At 46.3% G+C, this 27,277-nt stretch overlaps 1 protein-coding gene across 1 annotated transcript in view; it reads left to right on the forward strand.

Annotated features, from left to right (window-relative positions):
- Positions 1–18,766: 18,766 nt before the first annotated feature.
- Positions 18,767–27,277, forward strand: part of TP53BP1 (tumor protein p53 binding protein 1) — a 63,247-nt gene continuing 54,736 nt past the window's right edge. Inside the window, exons 1-8 of the mRNA XM_065412843.1 lie at positions 18,767–18,931; positions 19,063–19,195; positions 19,523–19,610; positions 20,013–20,095; positions 21,422–21,583; positions 22,057–22,138; positions 24,540–24,724; positions 26,752–26,878. Of these exons, the coding sequence (XP_065268915.1) occupies positions 18,767–18,931; positions 19,063–19,195; positions 19,523–19,610; positions 20,013–20,095; positions 21,422–21,583; positions 22,057–22,138; positions 24,540–24,724; positions 26,752–26,878 (1,025 nt within the window). The remainder of the gene's footprint in view (positions 18,932–19,062; positions 19,196–19,522; positions 19,611–20,012; positions 20,096–21,421; positions 21,584–22,056; positions 22,139–24,539; positions 24,725–26,751; positions 26,879–27,277) is intronic.

Below are 27,277 nucleotides of genomic sequence, written 5' to 3' on the forward strand. Positions count from 1 at the left end.
TCCCACATCTCAACCCCCTGCCCCAGCCCCATGAAAGTGAGTGAGGGTGGGGGAGAGCAAGCAATGGAAGGAAGGGGGTGGAGTGAGCAGGAGTGTGGCCTCAGGGAAGGGGCGGGGCAGGAGGTGGGACAAGGGTATTTGGGTTTTTGCAATTAGAAAGTTGGCAACCCTACCCAGTGCCCAATCTCCAGCTCCCCCTGACTCTGGAGCCCCTTCCTCCCCAGTGCCCAGTCACAGGTTCTCCTGGATTCCAATGCCTAGTCTCCATCTCCCCCTGATTCCCATACCCAGTCCCAGCTTTCCCTTCTCACCCTGATTCCCGTGCCAAGAACCTGCTCCGTCCACTAAGATTCTGCCTCCTAGTAACTGCTCCCCCCACCACCAAAAGATTTTCCCATTCTTATCTCCACAGTTCTGATACTGAGTCCCCAGTCCCCCTGCCTCTGCTGCCCAATGCACGGTGCATTGATGGAGTGCTCAGGGGTCGGTGACACGGCTCCTGTGTGTGGGGCAGCCTGCAATGCAGTCCTTTAAGTATCGAGGGCTCCAGGTCCGAGCTCCCGGGCTGCACTGAGAGGAGCCGGGCTCCTTAAGGGCAGGTGGGCGGAGCTACCGCTGATTACACACTCAGCTGATTTCAGTGGGGTGGGCTGTAGCCGGAGGGCAGAGATGCTGCTGTAGCACCCCAGCTGGGCTTGAAATTCACACAATACCACCTGATGTGGCCCGCTTGCATTAGACCAGGTAAAGCGCGTGGCGTAGCTGGGGCAAAGGGGCTGTGCCTGGCAGGATTCAGGCTCTGCCTGGGTGCAGGGGAGGTTGGGCTCCTGCTCCTCCTGCACCAACTCCCCCCGTCCCCAGCATGTGATCGTGGCTGTAGCCACCACTTTGTCCTTTGTCTGGGAGAGACCGAATGCCTAGGGGCCACTTGCCTCGTAACCACCCCTCTCGCCTGGGAGGGAGTTCAGTGGCCTGTTGAGGCCCCGTGTCCCCTTCCCCAGGAAGCAGCCTGCAGAATCCCACAGAGATTCCTTACTTCGTCCCGGGCATGCAGGACTCCAGGGCCCTGCTGCCCATGGCTCAGCCACGCAGAGCTCAGCTGTGCTCAGGATCCTTCCTGGGGAGGGAGCGCTCCAGCTTCACCTGACCTTGAAAAGTATCACTGGCTAGTTATCAAGCGAAGGTGGAAGGAGCCTGTCTCTCGGCCCTGGCCTCCCTGCCTGCTAGCTCTTCCATAAGTTCTCCTAGTTTCTCGTGGTGATCTAAGGCGCTTCATTGTCACTTAAGTGACATGCTGTCCCTCGGTGTCAGAATGATAAAGTTGTGGAGTCTGGATTCCTTTCTCCCCATTATAAAATTCTTAGGATTAGCCTCAATTTGGAAGAAGCTCAGAAAATCACCTGTCACCAGAAAATCACCTCTCAGAATATGGTTCCATGAGGAGGCTTATCAGGGAAGAATTGGACAAAATTCTGCATTATTGCTGAAAATATATGTGAGGATTCTTTCCTTGTCTTGAAGAGATTTTTGGACAGATACACTTTTTGCAGTGGGTTATGCTGGTCATTGATATACTTCAACTTAGTTACTGATTTAAATCAAGTTAGTGTAGTTATGCTGTCCTATGGTCTTGTTTTCACTAGGAAAAAGATGTGTTAACACATAGTGCATAACATGTTAAAATCCTACTGTAGGTACATTAACCTAGCTACTTGAAGTAAACCCTCGCTCTCCCCCTATGGCTGACTCCTACCAGCCAACACATGCTGAAATACAAATTTCCATACTATGCTAGGGTTGTAACATAACACATGTTAGAAACACATATTTTCCCTCATAAAGACAAGGTCTCTATGGCTTGGACACAGATATTGGTGATCGTGTTAGCTAAACCAGATTCAGCCCTTGCTCAACTGTAAGCACAGACAAGGACAAATTCTGTGTGTTCAGCTAACAACTGCTGAAACCCTTTGGACAGTTTAAATTTGATAATGTCCGGCTTTAAGGAGCTGAACCTGTAAGAAGTTGAGCACTCTTAATTCCTATTGAAGTTGCTGGGAGTTGATGGAGCTCAGCACCTTGCAGGATTGACCTGTATAAAAGCAGAAGCAGGCACATTCATGCAAAAATCAACGAAGTAACTGCTAGCAGGGTTGTCGTAACAATAGCATACTTAACAGTTGGTGTTTGTCATCTGAAGATCTTAAATACTCTAAGGTAATTTGTTCTTATTTGACAGATGGGACAAGAATGAACTGAAACACAGAGAGGTGAAGTGATTTGTCCAAAGTCACAGTAGAAAATTTGGGAATAGAATCCAGGAGCCCTGATTCCCTGTCTCCTGTTCTAACCATTAGACCATGCTCCCCCTCCCCCCGTCCCAGTTTCTAATAACAAAAGGAGCTGTTGGCCCTTCTTCCATTGTGAATGATATAGAGGAAATACTGGGAAATCAAAGAGAACATTCCAAAGTTAGAGGCAAAGGGAACCTCCATATCTCTGTGAGGCTCTGTGATAAGCAAGTCTTGCACTGCAGTGCAAATAAGCAAAGATCATCTAAGGGTATGTCTACACTACGGGATTAATCCGAATTTATATAATTCGAATTTTGGAAACAGATTGTATAAAGTCGAATGTATGCGGCCACACTAAGCACATTAATTCGGCGGTGTGCATCCATGTACCGGGGCTAGCGTCGATTTCCGGAGCGTTGCACTGTGGGTAGCTATCCCATAGTTCCTGCAGTCTCCTCCACCCATTGGAATTCTGGGTTGAGATCCCAATGCCTGATGGGGCCAAAAACATTGTCGCGGGTGGTTCTGGGTACATTTCCAGGGAAGCAACAGCAGACAACCGTTTCGCGCCTTTTTCCTGGGTGAACAGTGCAGACGCCATACCACGGCAAGCATGGAGCCCGCTCAGCTCAAGACAGCAGTCATGAACATTGTAAACACCTCACGCGTTATCGTGCAGTTTATGCTGAACCAGAACCTGCAAAACCAGGCGGCGAGGAGTAGGCTACGGAAGCGCGGCGGCGAGAGTGATGAGGACATGGACATGGAATTCTATCAAACCGCGGGCCCCGGTGCTTTGGAGATCATGCTGTTAATGGGGCAGGTTATAGCCGTGGAACGCCGATTCTGGGCCCGGGAAACAAGCACAGACTGGTGGGACCGCATAGTGTTGCAGGTGTGGGATGATTCCCAATGGCTGCGAAACTTTCGCATGCGTAAGGGCACTTTCATGGAACTTTGTGACTTGCTTTCCCCTGCCCTGAAGCGCCAGAATACCAAGATGAGAGCAGCCCTCACAGTTGAGAAGTGAGTGGCGATAGCCCTGTGGAAGCTTGCAACGCCAGACAGCTACCGGTCAGTCGAGAATCAATTTGGAGTGGGCAAATCTACTGTGGGGGCTGCTGTGATGCAAGTAGCCAAAGCAATCACTGAGCTGCTGCTATGAAAGGTAGTGACTCTGGGAAATGTGCAGGTCATAGTGGATGGCTTTGCTGCAATGGGATTCCCTAACTGTGGTGGGGCGATAGATGGAACCCATATCCCTATGTAGAGGGTCTGGACTCACCCCTGCGGCACCCCCTACTGGTTACTCCGGGGAATCAGCTCGTCCAGCCCCTGGAGCGCCCTCTGCAGGGCGGTGAGCCCCCTTGTCCTCTGCACTGGCCCCCGTGTCCCTCCCAGGACCCCAGTGCCCCTTGCTCTGGGTGCTGCCCCCTGGCAGTACCCACACGCTAGGTCTCCCCTCCCAGGGGAGCCCCCACCCACTATCCCCACCTTGCCTCAGCACTAGGCCACTGCCAGTCACCAACTAGCCCCCGCTCCCTGGGGCAGACTGCAGTATAGGCCACTCATCACTGGCAAGGAGGGTTTGGACCTGCTGCCTTGGCCTAGCCCTGGGCTGCCCTCTGCAACCCCCAGTACCCCTTGGCCCAATACTAGGCCGCAGCCTGGGACTTTCCAGGCTGGAGCTCCCTAGCTCCTCAGCCTTTCCCCAGCCCTGCTCCACTCAGGTACTCTGTCTTAGCTCCCTGCAGCCAGGCCCTTTTTTTTTTTTTTTTCTTTCTTTCTTTCTTTCTTTCTTTCTCTCTCTCTCTCTCTCTCTAAGTGCAGAGAGAGGCTCTACTGAGCTCCTGGCTCCCAGCCTCTTATATAGGCCTGCTGAGTCTGTTTGGGGTGTGGCCCCAGCTGCAGCCACTTCCCCCAATCAGCTCAGCCTTCATGCTGCCTGCTCCCTGGGCTATCTCAGGCCCTTTCAGGCAGGAGCAGGTGTCCACCCTGCTACACCCTATCTTGGCACCGGAGCACCAGGGTACCCAGTACATAAACCGCAAGGGGTACTTTTCAATGGTGCTGCAAGCACTTGTGGATCACAAGGGACGTTTCACCAACATCAACGTGGGCTGGCCGGGAAGGGTTCATGACGCTCGCGTCTTCAGGAACACTACTCTGTTTAAACGGCTGCAGCAAGGGACTTACTTCCCAGACCAGAAAATAACCGTTGGGGATGTTGAAATGCCTATAGTTATCCTTGGGGACCCAGCCTACCCCTTAATGCCATGGCTCATGAAGCCATACACAGGCAGCCTGGACAGGAGTCAGGAGCTGTTCACCTACAGGCTGAGCAAGTGCAGAATGGTGGTAGAATGTGCATTTGGCCATTTAAAAGGTCGCTGGCGCTCGTTACTGACTCGGTCAGACCTCAGCCAAACCAATATCCCCATTGTTATTGCTGCTTGCTGTGTGCGCCACAATCTCTGTGAGAGTAAGGGGGAGACCTTTATGGCAGGGTGGGAGGCTGAGGCAAATCGCCTGGCTGCTGATTATGCACAGCCAGACACCAGGGCGATTAGAAGATCACACCAGGAAGCGCTGCGCATCAGAGAAGCTTTGAAAACCAGTTTCATGACTGGCCAGGCTACGGTGTGAAAGTTCTGTTTGTTGAAAACCCACCCCCTTGATTGACTCATTCCCTGTAAGCAAACCACCCTCCCCCCTTAAATCACAGCTTGCTTTTAAAGGAAATAAAGTCACTATCGTTTAAAAATCATGTATTATTTATTAATTGATTATAAACATAGGGAGAGAACCAACAAGGTAACCTGGGTGAGGTTTGGGAGGAGGATAGGAGGGAAGTAAAAGGCCACTGAAAAAATTCAATATAATGACAGCCTTTTGGTAGGACTGGAGACAGGCTTTAAGTTGAATCTTAGGGCAGCAGCTCATTAACTTCTATAGTGAAGAAATAAAACCTCTTTCTTTATAAGAGAAAAAACTAGAAAGTTAACTTTTTAGAAAAATGAAATATTAGATTAAATACAAAAGATTGTTAATCCAACTTTAAGGTTCAGTTAACTTTCAGATTCACTAAATATGAGTGCTTAAGGTGAACCTTTAACTCTGCCTCCTTCACATATAAATTATTACAATGTCTTTAATTACATACTCATGTACTGGTTCTCAGACAGAACATATCAAACACTTTCCTACACCCTTACGTGTATATTATTGTTGTTTTACAATACCTTAAAGAGTGCTGAGCATATCCTGATGCAGATAAACTTTGACTGTTACCCCCAAAGAGCTTACAAACAAAACTCAGAAACAATACATGAGGGATATAGGATGTAACGAATCAGACAGGAGGGAGAGTTTATAAGATCATATGGATACTTAGTTCATGGTTTCTGTAGTAAATAATATTGAAATTAAAAATGGAAATTTTAGACAGAAACTTCTCCAATAGAAGAATTGGGTCTTGAGGAAAGGGTTGTGGTTCAGCTCAAGAAGGGCACTCCAAGCATAGAGGGAAGTGTGGAAAAATATGGGTAAAAAGGGCATCTAGACTGGCATTACTGACAAGGTGAAGTGACATAATAACAAGTGAGGCTGCCTGAGTGAGGAGGAACACAGTCCTGCAGGGCCTTGAAAATAAGGACAAGACACAGCAATCTGATGCAGTGAAGCAGGGGAGGCCAGTAGCAGGACTGGAAAATTGCTACTATCAGTCAGTCATGAAACACACCTAACTATTTGCACAGTGAATGATGGAAGGGCTCTTGCTTTACTTACTACACACCACACAAGATGCACCTTACAAGCATATAGGAAAAAGAGTATTTGAGAAATAGTTATGATCATGTAATTAGACTGCTCTATAGTAATGCATATGCAGCAGAGGCAGAGTTAAGGTTGATTACTTGACTGTTTAATGATGGAGCTCTAGCATTCTCCTGACAGCTCCCCCGTACCCCACCATTTTCCAGTGAAATTCCTGAGCTTTGTTGTTTTCAGAAATGTCATAATCTGGTGCTATTTGGCTGGACACCACCACAATCTCGTCTTGTACAAGCCGTGCACTTGTGAGGGAAGAGCTCCTGGAGAGGTCATACTCATAAGCTTTGCCTGGACTATGAAAATTATCCATTGTTGACTATTAATGTCTGCAATGAGAACAGTTAAACTGTTCAACACTAGTTCAACTGCAGGTGTAGAAAAGGAAAAATTGTGGCAGGCACCTGATACCTGGCACAATGATCCATTACTAGGGCTCCTAGGTGCTATGGGAATACAAATAACAAAGAGAGACCAAGGATAAAGTTTTAACTATACTACCAGAAATGATGCTGACTACTTTTTTTCCCCCTTACCTAGACTTGGGACTCTTGGCAGATTAAGATTCAGTGCTTTTGGCATTTTTAGCACCAAGTCAATTAATTGTGCTTTAACTGACACAGCACTGAAAACGCTGGAAGCCACTGGAGTTGTATTTACACTAGAGCTCCCACTGATGTGGCTGAACTTGGTAGTGCTGAATATTTTGCTAACATGATCTACTAGTATAGACAGGGCCTTGCAGTTGAACAGTGTTCAGAACCCATTGTTGACACCTGTCATCATCAGTGAGTAATTTGCATAGTGTAGACAACACTACAGATTTGCATAAAGATTTTACTAGGGAAAATTTGCCCCTGTGCAGAGGGTTAGCACAAGGCCTATGACCACTTAACCCTTTGAGAACTTAAGTGGTCTAATTCATCCTCTTCCCACAATAGCAGAAAAAGAGGGCACGCAGTGAAATTAAATCTGTTGCTTTTCAGAGTTGATAAAAGGGAATACTGGTGGTTCCACAGCATTGAACAGATCTGGAAAGTATTGTGTCAGAGTATCATTAAGGCAAAGACTCACATGCCTGGGAGCCGCGGAGCCCGAGCGTGGCAAGGAGGGAGCTGGGGGGGCGCACGGGGGCCTCTGCAGCCTAGGCAGGGGGGTGGGGGGCGCGGCTGCTCCCCACTAGTGGCGCCGCCGCCTTTGCAGGGCTCCTGCCACCCTGCGCCGCGCCGGCTCCTCCATGGCTAGGGCTCACCGCCGATGCTCTGGCTCTCCGGTGCCTCCGGAAGGCGGCTCCTCCCTGCCGAGCCAGGGCACCACTTTTTGGCGCCCCCAGGGCCGTCCTTAGGATTTATGGGGACCTATGCAGTAATATTAAACTGGTGCCTCTATGCCCGACGGCAGCCTGAGCTTGCAGCCCAGCGGGGGCGGGGGCGGAGGGACAAGGCAGAAAGAAGAACAAGGCGCCCGGCCCGCCTCATGGTGGCGGAGAGTCACAGTTCCCTGCAGAAACCCCTGTACCCTCTCCCTCACGCAGAATGGACATGCAGAAGGTACCTAATTAAAAGCACTAAACTTGGGAATAAAAAATGTCAGTCACAGGTTTTTTGATATGCCCTGAAGTTTGTCAGACATTTATTTGCAAAAACTTTGTAGTAAGGGTGAGTCAGCTGTCTTGCTGAATACAACATTAAATATTATGGAATACATGATGCAGCTCTTCTCTGCTTTACATTTTCTTAATCAGTATTTCTAAGCTGATTTTATATTTTAAATGTACTCTTAAGCCTTCATAAAGTAATCATTCCAGATTACTACATATTTAACTCACTGAAACAGACTTTATTTTAAATTAATCAGTCACAGAGGTTTAGTGTGTTCATAACAATGTTCATTGCTTTTAGAAAAAGGGAACACTAATTTACTGTGTGATATCTCCATAACAATACACAGGTTTATGAAATTTCACCAACTTTAAAAAATATGTTTCCAAAGATTTTAGGCATAACAAAGGATTTTATATCTTACTAAGGTACTGAATTTGCTTAAAACTAGTTCATCAGATAGTCAGAAGTAAAGAAAGGGAAACTCTTTGTCCAGCTATCTGGAAGCAAAGGGCTGTTGCTTCTTTCAATGGGGAGGAGGGGAGAGGAGGTGAAGGGAGAAATGGATGGACAAAAAGGACAGGAAGACTTTGGAAGTAAGCTTTTTTACTATAGTAATTAAAATGTGTATTTTAGATAAGGGGGGTCTTTTGAAGAATTTATTTAAAAAAACATATGTCTGAAGATCCAAGCATTTAAGGCTAAAGATGATTGTGCATCTAAAAATCTATGCAAGGATTTTTTAGAGATGTGATTTTATAAGCTTCACCAGCTCACTAATGAAATATTTTTAAAGCAAATTTTACACTAAGGTCCCGTAGACTGACATGTTCTGAGTAAATATTTACAGTCATGCACAACTGTTTTTGTCAGTACATTCAGAAACTGACAGTAGATACCTGGGGGTTGGCAAATGCCTGTTAAATGTCTTCATTACCCCTTGAATGGCTCTTTAACAGTTTCAGTGTTGTGCTAATAGGTCTGGCAGGCAGGAGACTTTTTCTCTTTTAACTACTAGATCCCCTTCCCAGTAAGACTCAGAGCCTGCAGGAAGGGTCAGAACAGGGATAGGAAAACCAGTTGGGTGGACACTAAGACCCAGTGGTGCCCCAAATTTTCAGGTGCCCTACTCAGCTGCCTCTGCCTGAGGACAGGCCGGGGCGCCCCCAACCACTTGCCGCCCTAGGCGACTGCCTACTTCACCTAGTGGTGTCACCGGCCCTGGCTAGATGTGGTTGTTTGCTAGGAAAGTGGGTAGAGCAGGATAACAGGAGCTAAAGGTGGAGCCTTGGTGGTGGATTATTGAAAGGCAAAACTCAGAAGAATGAAAGCCTGAAAGGCCCCACTAAGTGAGGCACTTGCATCCTCCCCTTTGTCCTGCAGCAGTCTCCCAGCCCTATCTCCACTGGGCTCCAATGGTGTGGTGTTAGCTACAGGAGCCATGTAGTGTAGGAAACTGCTCCCAGTAGGAATGTTGCAACTGTGGATGTTACTGCACCTGCTCAATTCAGGTGCGCATGCTCAGTGCAACCACAGTACGGAATTCTGGGAGGGAGCTTTTTGCATTGTCACACATAGGAAACTGCTCTCTGTAGGAATGTGCTACCTGTAGCAGTTACTGATATGCAAAGGATTGTAAGAAACTGCTATTGTAAAAAACTGCTATCTGATGTAGCAAATTCCTCCAAATAGCAGTTTGTCCCCTGCACTCATGGCAGGACAAAATATTATCTAGAACCAGGGGTAGGCAACCTATGGCATGCGTGCCAAAGGCAGCATGTGAACTGATTTTCAGTGGCACTCACACTGCCCAGGTCCTGGCCACCGGTCCGGGGGGCTCTGCATTTTAATTTAGTTTTAAATGAAGCTTCTTAAACATTTTCAAAACCTTATTTACTTTACATACAACAATAGTTTAGTTATATATTATAGACTTATAGAAAGAGACCTTCTAAAAACATTAAATTGTATTACTGGCACGCGAAACCTTAAATTAGAGTGAATAAATGAAGACTTGGCACACCACTTCTGAAAGGTTGCTGACCCCGATCTAGACCATTCCTGACACGTGTGTGTCCAACCTGCTCTTAAAAATCTCCACTGATGGAGATTCCCTTCCCTATGCAATTTATTCCGGTGCTTAACCACCCTGACAGAATTTTTTCCTAATGTACAACCTAAACCTCCCTTGCTACAATTTAAGCCCATTGCCTCTTGTTCTAACCTCAGAGGTTAAGGAGAGCAATTCTTCTCCCTCCTCCTTGTAACAACCTTTTATGTACTTGAAAACAGTTATGTTTCAGTCTTCTCTCATAGGTCATGTTTTCTAGACCTTTAATAATTTTTGTTGCTCTTCTCTGGACTTTCTCCAATTTGTCCACATCTTTCCTGAAATGTGGCACCCAGAACTGAACACAATACTCCAGTTGAAGCCTAATCAGTGCAGAGTATAGTGGAATAATTACTTCTCGTGTCTTGCATACAACACTCCTACTAATACGTCCCAGAATTATGTTCCCTTTTTTTGCAGAGTATTACACTGTTGACTCATACAGTAACTCCTCACTTCAAGTCGTCCCGGTTAACGTTGTTTCGTTGTTACATTGCTGATCAATTAGAGAACATGCTCGTTTAAAGTTGTGCAATGCTCCCTTATAATGTTGTTTGGCAGCTGCCTGCTTTGTCCACTGCTTGCAGAAAGAGCAGCTCGTTGGAGCTAGCTGGTGGGGGCTTGGAACCAGGGTGGACTGGCAGCCCCCTATCAGCTCCCCGCTCCCCTAAGTTCCCTGTGCGGCAGCCGCCCAGCAGGCTATCAATTGCTGGGCAGTTCAGCTGTCCCTCCCCCCGCTGCCATGTGCTGCTCCTGCCCTCTGCCTTAGAGCTGTTCCCGGGAGCCTCCTGCTTGCTGTGCGGGGGATTGGGGGGGAGAGGGGACTAATGTCAGGGTGTCCCCCTCCCCCCTGCTCCTGCCCCCCGCTTACCCCATCTCCATAGAATGGGGGGGACACGACAGGGCTCAGGACGGAGGGAGTTTGCTAGCAGCAGCTGCTGTCTCAACTTGCTGATCTACTTAAAAAGGCAATGTACTTAGAGTGTGGTCAGTGTATTTCAGGGATCGGCAACCTTTGGCACATGGCTCGCCAGGGTAAGCACCCTGGCGGGCCGGGCCGGTTTGTTTACCTGCCGCGTCCGCAGGTTCGGCCAATCGCGGCTCCCACTGGCCGCAGTTCGCCGTCCCAGGCCAACGGGGGTGGCGGCAGTAGCGTAGCTGGGGGGGAGCGGGCCAGCAGCCGCTCCCCCACTGAGCACAAGTGGCACCTTGTCAATTTCTTGGCGCCTTTTTACTCATCCGGGGGAGCGATAAAAAAAAAAGGCGCCATCCGCTGCGGCGCTTTTATTTTACTCACCTGGCGGTGCTCCGGATCTTCGGTGGCACTTCGGCAGCAGGACCTTCACTCGCTCCGCAGGTCTTCGACGGATGTGGTGTGTTTAGTGAGGTGAATAGCTCTTTAGAGGTTCAGGCTTCTCCCACGAACAAATGAGCCAGCGAAGCAGCCTAGCAAAATAAACAAACCTACCCTGCTATTTACATTTGGAGGATAATTGATGCTGAATCTGCAGCTGACAGAATGTGATATAAACAAGTATCGCACAGAAAAAATATGTCACTGCCGTGTTTTCCACAGAAATTGAGATGGGGTGTGTGTGCTCAAAAATACAGGGGGCAGAGGGAGGAGCAATGAGGGGTGAGACTGTTAGGGCAAAGGTGGGCTGTATGGCACCATAGTAAACACTGAAAAATGTTTCACAACCATTTTATTAGGTTTAACTCATGGTTTTTAAATCATCACACAAATTAAAGTTGGCTATACAAGCCTACTATGAAGCACTATATCTACATCCTTCTTGGTTTCTTGTTGTAATTTTGCCATGCAAATGAACTTCTCAAATGCAGTGCATTCATTTTTGGTGGCTTCTCATGTGTCCGATACTTCCAGTCCTTCATGATATGCTCATGATCAGGCAGAAGGTGACTTCTCTCAGAACACAAAATTCTATTTAATGAGGAAAAAGAATGCTCAACTGTAGCTTTTGTGACTGGAAGTAGAAAGAGATGAATTCCTACTTCTTTCATCCCAGGAAACATAGCACAAAAATTGGGTCGAGCCATTAGTGATGATAAAGAAGAAGTTGAAATCAAATCTACATTAGTTCATTGTATGATATTGTGACGATGCGGTTCTGGCGGGACCCAACTGAGAGTGCCAATTCAGGACAAATTGCTTAAACAGGGCAGTTACAGACCAAGGCTGGGGTTTTTCCACCTCTAAGGCAAACCAAACCAGCCAGACTAAGAGGACTTCGGTCTCCCCCACTGGCTAACCACAAGTCTCACAAGCAATTTCCTTAGCCACTCCAGTTTCCCAGTATCACCAGCAGTGCCACTCGTTATGGGAACAAATAGTTATGAAAACCAATCTCCAATAAAAGAAAAAAGGTTCTCCAGGTCAATATACAAATCAGATCTTACCCACAAATCATGCTGGTGCCAATCCTTTAGAATCTAAAATCTAAAGGTTTATTCATAAAAGGAAAAAGATATAGATGAGAGTTAGAATTGGTTAAATGGAATCAATTACATACAGTAATGGCAAAATTCTTGGTTCAGGCTTGCAGCAGAGATAGAATAAACTGCAGGTTCAAATCAAGTCTCTGGAATACATCCCCAGCTGGGATGGGTCCTCAGTCCTTTGTGTAGAGCTTCTGTTTGTAGCAAAGTCCCTCCGGAGGTAAGAAGCAGGATTGAAGACAAAATGGAGACGAGGCATCAGCCTTATATAGTCTTTTCCAGGTGTAAGAACACCTCTTTGTCCTTACTGTGGAAAATTACAGCAAAATGGAGTCTGGAGTCACATGGGCAAGTTCCTGCATACTTTGCTGAGTCACAAGGCGTATTTGCCTTCTCTCCATGGGTCAATTGTATAGCTGATGGTCCTTAATGGGCCATCAAGTAGGCTAGGCAGAGCTAACACCAACTTGTCTGGGATGTTTCCCAGAAGCATAGCATAAGTTTGAAATACAGACAGTACAGAGCCAATATTCATAACTTCAACTACAAAATTGATACACACATATAGACAGCATAATTATAACCAGCAAACCATAACCTTATCTTAGACACCTCATTTGACCCCCTTTATACAAGATTTGGTGCCACTACAGGACTTTGGTTGCAACCATGTTCTATATGGTCCCAGATTATACTAATAACATCACAGATATTCCACTCTGTGTTCAAATTTTCTATTCTGTCCTGATCACATGGCAGCCCCATTGCTGGTAGTGCCTCACTCCACTCAATTGTTGGTATTTGATAAGACAGGCATCTGTAAAAGCTACATAGAGGTTTGGAATCCAAAAGTAGTTTTTGTAGAGATGTAAGAATCAAGTCAGTGTACTTTACTTTTTCAGCTGTCTTAACAAACACTTCTTGTCTTCTTCATTTAAGGAGTTAATATAAGTGCCCTAATTAGTCAACTTCTGAACTGAAGTCTTTGCTTTTTCCAGTACATTTTCAATGGCTTTCTCTCTGATTGATCTAAGTGTAGCTTCCATTGCTGGATAGAGATCTACTACTGTTGTAGATGACTGGATGGCATTGTATAATGACCCAAGAGGTTTCAACAGTAGACTTACAAGAGAGAATGGCGATTGTGTTCTCTGAACTTAGTAGCAAAAGTAATCCACCAGCCTCACTACTTAGATCCATCTCATTTTGGTAGATACTTTCCAAAGCCAATAATAATGGTTGCAGTAATTTTAAGACAACAGCCAAGAATTGCTCATGAGAAAGCCAGTGGATTTTCCCAGGTTGGACTAATTTTAACTTCTGCCTCAATGTATCTTCTATGTTTCCCAAGACGTTCAGTCCTTTTGGACTCTCTCTGAAAAAGAGTATAATGAAGACATTAAATTTATAGCTTTTTAAATGTCGTTTTAAGATTCTGCAGCTTGTACTAGTGCTAGTTGGGGTAGATGGCCTCTGCAGTGTGTATTGGCAAGATTAGAATTACACTTTTTTCTGAGCAAAACTTGTACTCCACTATGTCTTCCAGAGAAGTTTTCTGCTCCATCAAATGCACAGGCAGCCATCTGTTTGGGGTTCAATTGACAAGCATTTCACTCTTCTAAGATGTGGGTTTCAGAGATGCAGCCAATGTGTTTTCTGTAACCTGAACATCTAGAAATTAATCTACTGACCTACCACTGATATCAAGATAACATAGGCAGTGACTTAATACTTGACACGCATTTGCATTGGTGCACTCCCATCCCATCTCCTAGAACTGGAAGGGACCTTGAAAGGTCATCGAGTCCAGCCCCCTGCCTTCACTAGCAGGACCAAGTACTGATTTTGCCCCAGATCCCCAAGTGGCCCCCTCAAGGATTGAACTCACAACCCTGGGTTTAGCAGGCCAATGCTCAAACCACTGAGCTATCCCTCCCCCTGCCATCCCACGAACTGCTCCGCTCTACAAGCTGCTCCGCTCCGCTCTGCTCACCGACCTGTGAGCCGTTCCAGCCGTCCCCGCAAACAGCTCTGCTTGCCGTTCCTTGGGCCACTCCAACTGGCCCCGCAAGGCTCCGCGCCGCTCGCTGCTCGTCCAGTCGTCCCCACAAATTGCTCCGCCAGCTGCTGAGCAATATAGCTTCAGGCTCCCCCACTAGTTAACACAGCACTCAGTGATCTCAGCTCTTAATAACTTTAGCTCTTTTGTGATTTCAGCTCTTAGCGATTTCAGCTCATAGTATAGTAGGAGAGCCCCAGTGCTGGTGCACCATTGGCCCAAAGTGAATTCAGCTCAGCAGCCTGTAACTAGACTCCTAATGGAATCAAAGTTAGCTCTGACATTCAACCATGGAGAGAGGAGGTGGTGCAATTGGTGTTTCAAACCCTCAGAGGGGGCCCATACCATCAGGCACAAATACCTGTCCCCATCCTCTCTCAGCCATGTTTGCACATTTTCTGAATGCGGTGAGAGAGTTCTTCACTTTTTCAACTGCTGAGTCTTTCACTCTTGCACTGCATGCTTCTAACCAGTCAGTTGAGTTTCTTGCAGAAAGATAGTGAGCATTTGCTGGTCTTGTCAGAACCCATGTCCAACTTCCGGATTAACAAATGACAACGCACTTAACATTGACCTCCAGTTTGTAGTGTGTGGTATCTCTTGCTTAAAGAGAAAGTATGATGTGACTGCCATGTTTGTTTGCATAAACTGTGTTGTGTCTCCAGCATTCATAACAACCTCATTAAGTACTTCTAAAATTGGCTTTGACAATGATTGGCTCATAATGCTTTCTGCATGTCGACGCAGTCCAGAGGATTGGTGTTTTGCAGCCTTTTCACATAGTTTGTCAGCATTGGCTTTGCTGATCAGTCTTCACTACCCGCCGATCCGGCGGGTAGCAATCGGTTTTTCGGGGATCGACTTACCGCGTCTAGTCAAGACGCGGTAAAATCGATCCCTGATCGCTCTGCCGTCGACTCCGGAAATCCACCTCGGCAGGAGGCGGCAGCGGAGTCGGCGGCAGCGCGGCAGCGGTCGACTTTCCCGCGTCCTCACCGCTAGGTAAGCCGACCTAAAATACGCAACTTCAGCTACGGTATTCACGTAGCTGAAGTTGCGTATCTTAGGTCGGAACCCCGCTGCAGTGTAGACCTAGCCTGGCAAACCAAGCTCCTCCACTTTTACTATATAAATCCATGGTATGCTCACATCTTGAATACTGCATGCAGTACTGGTCGCCCCATCTCAAAAAAGATATTGGAGTTGGAAAAGGTACGGAGAAGGGCAACTAAAATGATTAGGCGTATGGAACAGCTTCCATATGAGGCGAGATTAAAAAGACTGGGGGACTTTCCGGCTTGGGCAAGAAACTACTAAGGTGTGGTAGATGATAGAGATCTAGAAAATCTTGACTGGTGTGGAGAAAGTGAAAAGCTCCCTCACATAATGCAAGAACTAGGGGTCACCCAATGACAGGCAGCAGGTTTAAAACAAACAAAAGGAAGTACTTCTTCACACAACATACAGTCAACCTGTGGAACTTTTTGCCAGGGGCTGTTGTGAAGGCCAAAACTAGAACAGGATTCAAAAAAGAAGTAGATAAGTTCATGTAGGATAGGTCCATCAATGGCTATTAGCCAGGATGGGCAGAGATGCAACACCATGCTCTGAGAGCCTCTGTTTGCCCGAAGCTGGGAGTGGACGACAGGGGTGGATCACTCAATAATTGCCCTGTTCTGTTAATTCCCTTTGAAGCACCTGGCATTAGCCACTGTTGGAAGACAGAGTATGGGGCTAGATGGCCATATTGGGTCAGACCATTCTTATGTAAAAATTAATTATAATAAAAATGTTTAGTACAGAAACTCCCAACACCAGCCAAAATTGATCACTTGGGCAACACAGCTCTGTCTGCTGGATACCTAGGCAGGATCGGTGAGTTCATGTAAATACAATCTGGTCCTGAAGCCTTCTCCCCACTCCTGGCTCATCATTAGCTGTCAGGGGAGAGGTCATTCAGACCTTCCTTACAAATCATAATTTTAAATTATAAGGTTGGCCAACATTGCCGAAACTAATGCGCCAACTTTGTCAGAAAAAACAACAGCTGTGTGAGGAAGCTAGTCTTTGTTTATACTTTTTAAACCTATTATACTTTTTCAGGTACAAGTATTTTATCATACACTGTATATGCTTTTAAAGTGTATATTAATGTTTCAATTTCAATTCAAATTTCCAATCAATGACAAAATTGGCAACACCGTTGTAACTAGTTGACCACTGGGGGTGCACTGGAAATTTTTTTTGGGGGGGAGAGTGGGGGATGTACAGCCCTTTGGGGCGGGGAGGGTGTAGGGAAGGCCCAGATTCACTGAATTAAGTCTCCTGCTGCAGCACCTCAGTAGGTTACATCAAAGAGGAGCTGCAGTGACTAGGCATTGGGATGCCTGTGCCTTTAAGAAAAAGCATTGGAATGCGTGTGCCTCTAAGAACCCAGCCCTGGGAAGCCCATCCTGAGAGGTGCTGTCTGTGGGAAGGGAAATAAAAAAGCCCCTCTGCTCCCCCCACCCTATTTTTTGCCAAACACTGGTGTCTCAGTTACCCCCTCTGCCTCTCCCTGGACGGGGGTTTTGTCCCCGCACAGGGTCTGGCAGCAGCTCCCCCCGGCTCCCACCACCCACCCCCGATTTTTCCCCTCCAGCCCCTCTTCTGCTGCTATCTACAATAGCTTGATCCCCCCGGCCAGTAAATTTCTGCTCCCTGCTTAGACCCTGACACCCGCCCCCCCTGCGATTTGCCCCCTTTGCCCCTTTTTAACCCCTCCAAAGAGCAGGCAGCAAAGTCTGACTCAAAGTAAGGGCAGAGTGAGGGCAGCTGCAACAGCGGATGTTACTGCACCTGCTCAGTTCGGGTGCGCATGCTCAGTGCACCCACAGTAGGGACTTCTGAGAGGAAGCTTTTTGTGTCGTCACAACCCTGGTGGACTGAGACACCAGTGTTTGGCAAAAAATAGGCCAGGGGAGCAGAGGGTTTTTTGGCATGGTCACACAAACTGAGCATGCTCAGTAACATCTGCTGAAGCCACTGCCCTTCACCCTGCCCTTGTTAGCGGTAAGAGTCTGGTGGCTGCTTTTTACAGAGATTACAAAAGGGCAAAGGGGACAAATCAGAGGAGGGGGGTGGCCAGGATCTGAGCAGGGGACGAAAACTGACTGAGGGGGTCAAGCAGCTAGAAGCAGAGATGGAGTTAAGCCCAGGGGTGAGGTGCTGCCAGAGGATGGCAGTCTGGCCGAGGGTAAAACCCCAGCACAAGGGGGGCAGGGAGGTAACAGTTACCCTGGTGGACTGAGACACCAGTGTTTGGCAAAACATAGGCCAGGGGAGCAGAGTGTTTTTTGGCATGGTCACACAAACTGAGCATGCTCAGTAACATCTGCTGAAGCCACTGCCCTTCACCCTGCCCTTGTTAGCGGTAAGAGTCTGGTGGCTGCTTTTTACAGAGATTACACCCCCTTTGGTCCGCAGACTCTTACCGCTAACAAGGGCAGGGTGAAGGGCAGTGGCTTCAGCAGATGTTACTGAGCATGCTCAGTTCGTGTGCGCATGCTCAGTACACTCCAAGTAGCCCATTGCTACAGGGAGCAGTTTCCTGTACGACACCTGGCCCGGGGCTTGCGGGAGGCAGGGCCAAGCCGCTCCCTGGGAGCACGCACCGCGGGCGGCCTCGCCTCTCTTCCTCCGCAGCCGCCCCGGGCCTGTGCCTGTCCCGCCCGCCCGGTCCGGCCTCTGCCTCTGGAGCCGGAGGGGGCGGGGAGGAAGCTCTGCGTTGCTGTGGTAACCACGCAGCCGTGCGTGGGGCGGGACGTGCTGCGGCGGCGGCGCCCATCAGCGAGGCTGAAGCATGAGCAGCCGCGGGAAGCAGGCAAGCGGCAGGGCCCGGCCAAACGCGGCCCTCATTGGGGGGCGGGGTGACCAGACGTCCCGCTGTTCCTGGGGCCGCCCCGCTGTTAGGGGCTTTGTTTGATACAGGGCCTTATTACCCCGTCCTGATTGGTCACGCTTGCTCTCTGGTCTCCCTCCGGGGTGGGCGTGTGAGCCGGGCAGCCCGTGGGTGACGCTGGATGAGGGACAGCCGTGTGCGGGCCCAAACCCAGGGCCGGGTTGTTCCCGGGGCTTTAGTCCCGCCTAACCGTGCCGTCCCCGAGAGGAGGTGGGAGCCGTCAGAGGGGACGGGGGAGATGTCATGCGTGCAGGGAGTATGATGCAGGATGGGAGGTGTGGGATTGGCCACCAGCGCTACCCAAGGAGGGACGTGAGAGCTAGAAGCTCTAGTTTGGGTGGGTGCCTTCATGTGCTAGTCTCCATCTCCTGCATCTGCCTAGGCACCAGAGGGAGTCAGAATAACTTCCACAGTACCTGCAGCAAGTTCCAGCTGCACTGACCCCTTTGTCTTCTCTCTTTAGGGCAGTGGATGGACCCCAGCCAGAGCCAGCTAGATTTAGGCTTCTCTCAGCAGGACACTCCCTGCTTGATAGTTGAGGACTCCCAGCCAGAGAGTGCAGTGATAGAGGACACTGCTCATGGCTGCCTCAGCCTGCTAGCCCTACCTCTTCCCAACTGCCAGAGCCCAGTACTGGTGAGTGAAAGTTCCTTTGAGGGAGGTAGGAAGGAAGTGAAATACAAGTTTCTATGTAGATGTGTGTTGATATGTAGTTTGCTTGGGCTGTGTGGGAGAAGTAAGCTCAATTTAGGCTGAATTCTGTCCAGGTGCCTAATGAAGAACTGGAGATGCAGAAATCAGGTGCATGTGTTTTACAGGAGATCATGACCAGCCCTCAGGGTAGCAAACTGGCTGCTGGTGGAGGAGAAGACAGAGGCCATGAGGAAAAGCAGCTCACAGGTGAGGGAGCACAAGTAACTTTACCTTTTATTTATCTCTGAGAAGTTAACATTCTCCGGTTGCAGGAGAATGAATTTTAGAGCAATGCTTGTGTTGATGAGACATTTGGGGGTCGCTGGCTTTGGAGAGGATGGTACCAGGGCTTTGGGAATCATTGTGAAGAGCTGAGTATCAAGGCATGTGACCATGGAAGGGATGAGTGGGCTAAGCAACTATAACAGGGAGCTGTTATTGTCAGAACGCTGCTTATTTCCTCGCTCCTCAATGTCCGTCCCTATAGCCAGAAGTTTGCCTCTCTTCCATTCTAATGGTCTATTATGTTTTCAGAGTCCATGGACAGTTCTACCCATCTGGACACGACTGGTTCACTCAGCCAAGTTATTGATCGATTGCCTCAGCCTACCAAGAACAACAGGTGGATAGAATATTCCTTGCCCTTGCCTCCACCCCCATCTCCATTTCTGTTCCTCTTAGAGGGATTATTTTAGTGACCTTCCCCCTTATGTGGTGGCATAGGCTGGAACGCCAGTGCTGCTGGGGTTAACTGATGTGTAACAGTACAATAGCGAATCAATTCAGAATGCAGCAGAAAATCCTATTTGTGAAATGTAGCACATTTCCTGGAAATCTGTGAGATCCTCTGGGATGGTTCAGATGTACTGAGGAACAGCCCTGAATTCAGGGGACAGCGATTTCTTTTTTTTAGATGCTGAGGGACCCATCTGTGAACAAAAATAAACTTAAGAAAACAGCCTGAAAAAAAACCCCAGTGTGCTATATTTCTAACTGTCCAGATCATCTCTTCTCTCCACTGCAGGGTTCCTGGGATAGTAGCAGCTGCTGCTGAGGAAGCAGGTGAAGATGCCTCACACTGCACTACCCACTTGCTGGGTGCTGAAGGTAATTCTGCTCTAGACTCTTCAGTGACTTCCTCAGAGCATTAAAATCTGCTTGGAGCTCCATTAGCATGTGTGTGCATTTATATAATTTTCCCCTTCAGCAGGTTCACTGTTTCCCATCAGATTAAGATAATATGAAGCAACTGTTAAAAAAACAACAATTTGCTTAGAGAGCTCATCCCCAAATACTTTGGGGGCTTTAGAAATCAATACTGACCGTCTGCCCTGTGTTTGAAAACCACGAGTTTTCTACCCACCCATACACCCTCTCAAATGTCAGTGGAGTAGTTCTTATCCTTGCACTGGCTAAGGTCTTCAGGACAGGAAGGGGCTTAGGAGGGCATGGAAGTAGCCAGATCATTAGAATATAGTTGGGTTTTTCTAAAAGTTTGTTATGCTAGCAATAAAGGATACTTGATGTGATGGCGGTCATTAAATGTTAGCGTTTACCCACAAGTGCTACCCTTGGAGGCTGAATTACCACAATTATTTCCTGGGATACAGTACATTACCTGATACCATTGTTTGGTAACTTGTTGGCAAATGAGGGCTTTTTAATGTCAATCATTGTACCTGTGACGGGTTGGATCACAGAAACCCCCTTGGGAGCTGCCACCTGATGTGCTAAGACTACTTCTATCCCTGTTTTCACTGCCAGCTCAGGACTCCAGCCCCCTGTCTTGCTGAGACAGACACTCCCATCTGCTCCAACAAAGACCCAGAGTCTGAATTACTTGCCCCAAATTACTTGCCAGCACACACACTGAGCAAGACTCACAGGTAAAACACAGCCATCTGCAGACAATGGTCCTGGTTAATGGGAATCATCAAGATTCCAAACCACCGTTAATGGCCCACACTTTGCATAATTACAATAGGCCCTCAGAGTTATATTTCATATTCCTAGTTTTAGATACAAGAGTGGTACATTTATACAAATAGGATGATCACACAGTAGATTATAAGCTTTGTAATGATACCTTACAAGAGACCTTTTGCATGAAGCATATCCCAGTTACATTATATTCACTTACCATATTTTTATAAAACCATATAGACTGCACAACATCACAGTACCTATTATATTATTGGTTTATTTTAATTATTAAAGAGGTGCTGTGCAGCTTTTGTAGACTACTGAGAGCAGCTGAGTTTTTCTGTCTCCGTGGGTATTAGCTCAGAGTTATAGTAGGCACTTTAATGGGTCCTCTCTCTGGGAAGGTGTCTGTGAGCTAGCTAACTATTTTGTTTCAGTGTGCAATGGGGGTCAATTCTAATGGCAATTTGTACATAAATTATTTTTTTCTTTATGGATGTTTGGTGCTAGATTCTGGCACATCACAGTTGGGTTTTGGAGCTCTGGAACTCTCACAAAGCCAGGACTTCGAGGGAGACTCAACATTGAGTGAAGAGGGCAGAGGGCACCAGCTTCAGCCAGCAGGCACTGTCCCTACCTGTTCTAATCCCATGAGGAATGACCCTAATGAGGGTATGTAAATGGTCTTGTTCATAGAGATCTTTTCCTTAGATGGTAAATTTCTCTCTGCATCCTTTTGAGTTGTAGGTGGCATGTTTCCTCTGATAGGAAGTGCAAGAGTAGGAAGGATATTAAAGCTGCCCAAAGCTTGAGAAGGGGAATTCTGCCTTCCTGTTTCCTTTGGGCTTGTTCCTTCACTGTTATGTTGTTGCCCAAGTGTCAACATCTGTCTTTTTCTAGGAGTACCTCTTTTTTTAGCTAGCTTCTAACAATCCAGAAAATCTGACACTGAATCTATTTTTTGCTACAGACCTCACAATCCCTTTCTTGCTTTCTCTATCAGTGGACCTTCTAGATTAGATTGTAAATTCATGACAGGGTTGTGTTGAGATCTGTGTAATGTGAAGTGCCAAGCACACTCATTGATACTTGTTAGCACAGATTATTTAAATTGAGTAACAAATGTTTTCTGTGTCTCCTGCTAGAGCTGCACATAGTTAGAAGTAAAGCTCTGTCCACTGGAGAAAGTTACACTGGTGTACCGTGCCAGCAAGAGAAGTCTGGAAGGTAAAACAACTGCCCTCTCTGTAGGTACCTTGGGTGGGGGCATGCAGAAGGAGGAAAGCTGAGAAAACAACAAGTATTACTGCTTGTAACAAGGTGCTGCAGGGCCCTCTTAGCTCCTGCCCCTGTTTGGCTGATAAAGACCGAGAGACCCTGTGTTCAATAACCACCCATGCAGTTTATTTACAGGCTGTGCTCCCACCACCTTTTCACCATCTAAGTAGCCCTTTATTGTCTGCAGGCAGAAAGGAGGGGAGAGCTACCTCCCTGCTTCCACTACCTGCCTTTTCCCTTTCTTCCTGTCGTCCCCCCCGGCTTTTATACAGCCCCACCCTAATTAGGCAGCAGCTGTCTCTGCTTCCCCACTTAGGGCCAGGTGGTCTAACCAGCTCCAATTAAGGGAGATGAATTGGAGCTGGAGTGACAGAGGGCTGGCTCAGCAGTTCCTGCTCAGTGCCCTGTCACACTGCCTGAGAACTTCCTACAGTGTAAGTTGCTGAATGGCCCAGTAATGGTGGCTGAGGAGAGCTCCCATCCTTTCCTGGCTGGGAAGGGGGTGGGGTGGAAATGGTCATATGACTTTTATTTTTATTTTTTTATGTGGCAATGCAATAGGCTAGAAGAAAGTGCTAGTGTCTCATTTTTAACTTTAGAAAGCAACATATTTATTAAAGGACATTTTGAAACCTACGTCACTGTCCCTGTTTTCAGGGAATGGGCTGTGGTCTCTCGGGTGTTTGTTAATGATACTCTGTTGGGTATTGGAGAGTTTCACTGTTGGAAGTTTTATAATTTTGTTTAACCAAAAAAGTTGTTTTTATTAATAACTCTTAATTATAAAACTTCCAACGGTGAAACTCTCCAATTTCACTGTTAACTGGCAAAGCATATTCTTTAGGTTCCACTTGCATTGTCCAATTTTTATGATAGCGGCTTCCTGTTCAATAAGTAATAGGGCTGTCAAGTAATTAAAAAACTAATTGCTCGATTAATAAATTGATTAAATAATAATAGAATACCATTTATATAAATATTTTTGGATGTTTTCCACTTTTTCTAAATATATTGATTTCAATTACAAACAGAATACAAAGTGTACAGTGCTCACTTTATATTTTTATTATAAATATTTGCACTGTAAAAATAAAAGAAATAGTATTTTTCAATTCACCTAATACAAGTACCGTAGTGCAGTCTCTTTATTGTGAAAGCACAACTTACAAATGTAGATTTTTTTTTTTTTTTTTTTTTTGGTGTTGTTACATAACTGTTTTGTTTTTGAGTGCAATGTAAAACTTTAGAGCCTACAGGTCCACTCAGTCCTACTACTTGTTTGTCTGAGCAATTGGCTGAACAAGATGCACTTAAGATTCTTATGTCCCTTCATGCTTCAACCACCATTCCAGAGGACATGCGTCCATGCTGATTACGGGTTCTGCTCGATAACCATCCAAAGCAGTGCAGACGGATGCATGTTCATTTTGATCATCTGAATTAGATGTCACCAGCAGAAGGTTGATTTTCTTTGTTGGTGGGTCAGGTTCTGTAGTTTCTGCACCGGAGTGTTGCTCTTTTAAGACTTTTGAAAGCATGCTCCACACCCTGTCCCTCTCAGATTTTGGAAGGCACTTCAGATTCTTAAATCTTGGGTCAAGTGCTGTAGCTGTCTTTAGAAATGTAACATTGGTACCTCCTTCTTTGCGTTTTGTCAAATCTGCAGTGAAAGTGTTCTTAAAACGAACAACATGGTGAGTCAGCATCCGAGACTGCTATAACATGAAATATATGGCAGAATGCAGCTAAAACACAGAGCAGGAGACGTACAATTCTCCCCCAAGGAGTTCAGTCACAATTTTTTTTAACAAGTGTCATCAGCATGGAAGCATGTCCCCTGGAATGGTGGCCACTTTGTATTGGTGTAGTGTAACGGTGGTGTACACTTTGTATTCTGTGTTGTAATTGATATCAATATTTTTGAAAATGTAGAAAAACATCCAAAATATTTAATAAATTTCAATTGGTATTCTATTGTTTAACAGTGCGATTAAAACTGTGATTAATCGCGATTAATTTTTTTGAGTTAATCGCATGAGTTAACTGCAATTAATCGACAGCCCTAATAAGTAATGTTTTAAAATTCTATTTAAAACCTGTTTTTGCAACTTTGTAATGAGCTGAAATCAGAACCTTGAGTTTACTTTTTATTATAAAGTGTTTAACTCAGCTTTAAATTCTACTTACTCCCACCCCATATTAACACTGGGCAGGTGTATTTTGACATGGGTAAAAATGTTTTATTTGTTCCTGCTATCATTGTGGTGAGGACAAGTGAGTAGATTTTTGTACCTGGGCTGGTAAATATTCATGATAGTTCTGCAATACGACTATAAATTGAATTTCCCAGGTCAGAGGTTATGTCTAGCTCTCCCAGAATTCCACAGCAACACACAGAGATCAGCAGGATACAAATGTCTGTCTGCGACATGCTTGAAAGTGGGTTGCCCGCTGAGAAGAGACCTGATCCTTGTCTGCAGGAGTCAGAGATTTTGTCAACTCAGGAAGATATGTTTTCCCAGAGCCACACAACAGGTAAAAACAGACCAACTAATGCCAAAGTATCCATCCCAAGGGAGCAGTCACTGTTCTGTTTTTTAGCTGGGGGCTATGCATCTGTCACAGGGTGACTGGCCCCTTTAAGAGGAAGTGGGGTCCAGCGCAACTGGACTGATTATCTGCTGCTCCACTGGACTTGAGGGAAGGCACCTGGGGCTTATAAGGGTGGTTATCTGCAGCTGCCTGCAGACACTGTAGGAGTAAGAAAGCTCCTGTGAGGTCCTGAGTCAGCAGGGGGAAGTCATCAGAGGGGAAATCTGGTGGAGAAGGCCAAACTCTAGGCAAGAGGTGCTGGGAAAGCAAGAAGACAGACCCTCAGTGGGAAGGGCTATGTCCAGCTTGGATTTGGGATAAAAATATTGAACTGTAACAAGATAACAGATCCTCAGGGGGGGGCAGACCTAGCTGAAATTGGGATGAAGACTTCGTAGGTTTTACTTCTGTTTTGAAAGACTTTATGCAGGATTTAAACTGGATCCCAGATGGCGAAATGTTTAAATATCTCGACTGTGTGGACTTTTTAAGGGATATTACTGCGCAGATGTGCCCTTTGACAGCAACTTACAGGGAAGCAGGTTACAGTTGGCAGAATGCTTTGAGTATGTTTGATTGAATGTGAAAGTACTTTGGAAAGCAAAACACAGCCTTCTCCTGTGTGAGGAGCGTTCAAATGTTCTCTCGTTGTTCTGAAGTGAATCATAATAATGCCATTAGAATGGGTTGTTTGAGCATTCCTCCCTTTTCCCTGCACTCCCCCCTTCCCCCCCAAAAAGGCATGGCAGTAAAACTGCTAATCCTTTTATGTGACACCAGAAAAAGTATGGGCACATATTTTAAGCCTTGTCCATGTTGGGGAAACTTATCCCCAAAATTCTTATTAGTTCAGCTGAACTGGTATTATAATTGGTACAAGTGCTAGTGTAAAGGCTCCAGCAACCAGAATAATTTTAACCATATTTCAGTTAGACTTGCTTTTCAGTAAGTTTAGCAATACTTGGCTGTATGAACAGGGTATATAGAGGAGGAATAGGGAGGTTGTGTCTGTCTGGCTGTCTCTCTCTCTCGATAGAGAGAGATAGATATAGAGATAGATAGATATAGCACTGGTGAGACCACTACTGGAATATTGTGTCCCCTTCTTGTATCCACACGACAAAGGGATATTGAAGAATTGGAGGGGTTTCAGAAAAGAGTCACAAAAATGAATTGAGGTCTGTAAAACATGCCTTACCATGAGAGACTTAAGACATTCTACTTAGCTTATTGAAAAGAAGGTTAAAAAGGTGACTTGATCATGGTTTAAAGGCCCGGTCAAAACAAAATTGCACTGGTTTAACTAAAAGGTGTGATTTTTAAACAGCTTTAGTTAAATTGCTATAACACTGTTAAACCTTCTGGATGTAAAATCTACTTATCTAATGAAAAGGGTAAAAGCAGTAAGTTTTCTTCTTTGTTGTTGCCAGAGCCTTGTCTACACTATTGCTCCCACCAGTTCTAGCATTGATTTGGCTGAACTGGTATTGGAACCATTGAGAATTTTTTCCTACAGTTCTTTTGTGTAAACATTTATAATCCAGTATGAGAGAGCAGGCCACTTTTGCCAGCCAGTAACGAGCCTTTTACCTCTTAGCCTTATGATGCTTGCATTTCATGTGCCTTGGACACGTGGTTCCAAAATCCCTTTTTGTCTCACTGAGAATATTGGTCTTTGTCAAACTGGGAGGTAACTTTGCAGAAGTGAGGGGGGGAGGGATAGCTCAGTGGTTTGAGCATTGGCCTGCTAAACCCAGGGTTGTGAGTTCAATCCTTGAGGGGGACACTTAGGGATCTGGGGCAAAATCAGTACTTGGTCCTGCTAGTGAAGGCAGGGGGTGGACTCAATGACCCTTCGGGGTCCCTTCCAGTTCAATGAAATAGGTATATCTCCATATATTAGTATTATTATTTTATTTATTATAACTTGCTTTATAATAATCCAGTCTGTTTCCTCTTGCTCCAAATAGCTTCAGAGAGTGACTGTACCATAACCAGGGTGGAAGTGGGAGGTTCCGTGGCATGCACCCCTGCTGGCACTCTGCACCTCCTGCATCTCTCTGGGCAGGGGTCCCTTGGTCAGGAGAGTCTTTCCACGTAAGCAAAAAAACAAAACACAACACACAACCAACACCTCTAATATGCACTTGTCCTGCATGGGATGAGTCACTGAGACAAACAGCCCAGCAGAGCAGGTGGGGTTAAATCTTCAAACATGGATTAAATTGTAATTGTGGTTTTCTGTAAACTGAAGTCTTTGAAGCTTAATAGCTAATAAGGTATAATTCTGGCTTTTCACACGGTTTTCCGTTGGGGGGAAGACACTGCGCTCATTAGTAACCTTTCAGCCTTCCTCAAGGAGAATAGGGGACCTTACCGGGTTTTCTGTTAGATGAGTGGGGACTTTGTGCTGCTTGGGAGAGAATTATACTCCTTTTGGTTCTATTCAGGTTATGTCAAGTTGCAGGCTGTAGAGGAGTTGTAAAATCTGTTCAG

The sequence above is a fragment of the Emys orbicularis genome, chromosome 10 (genome assembly GCF_028017835.1).
Source record: "Emys orbicularis isolate rEmyOrb1 chromosome 10, rEmyOrb1.hap1, whole genome shotgun sequence".
NCBI classification, from domain to species: domain Eukaryota; kingdom Metazoa; phylum Chordata; order Testudines; family Emydidae; genus Emys; species Emys orbicularis.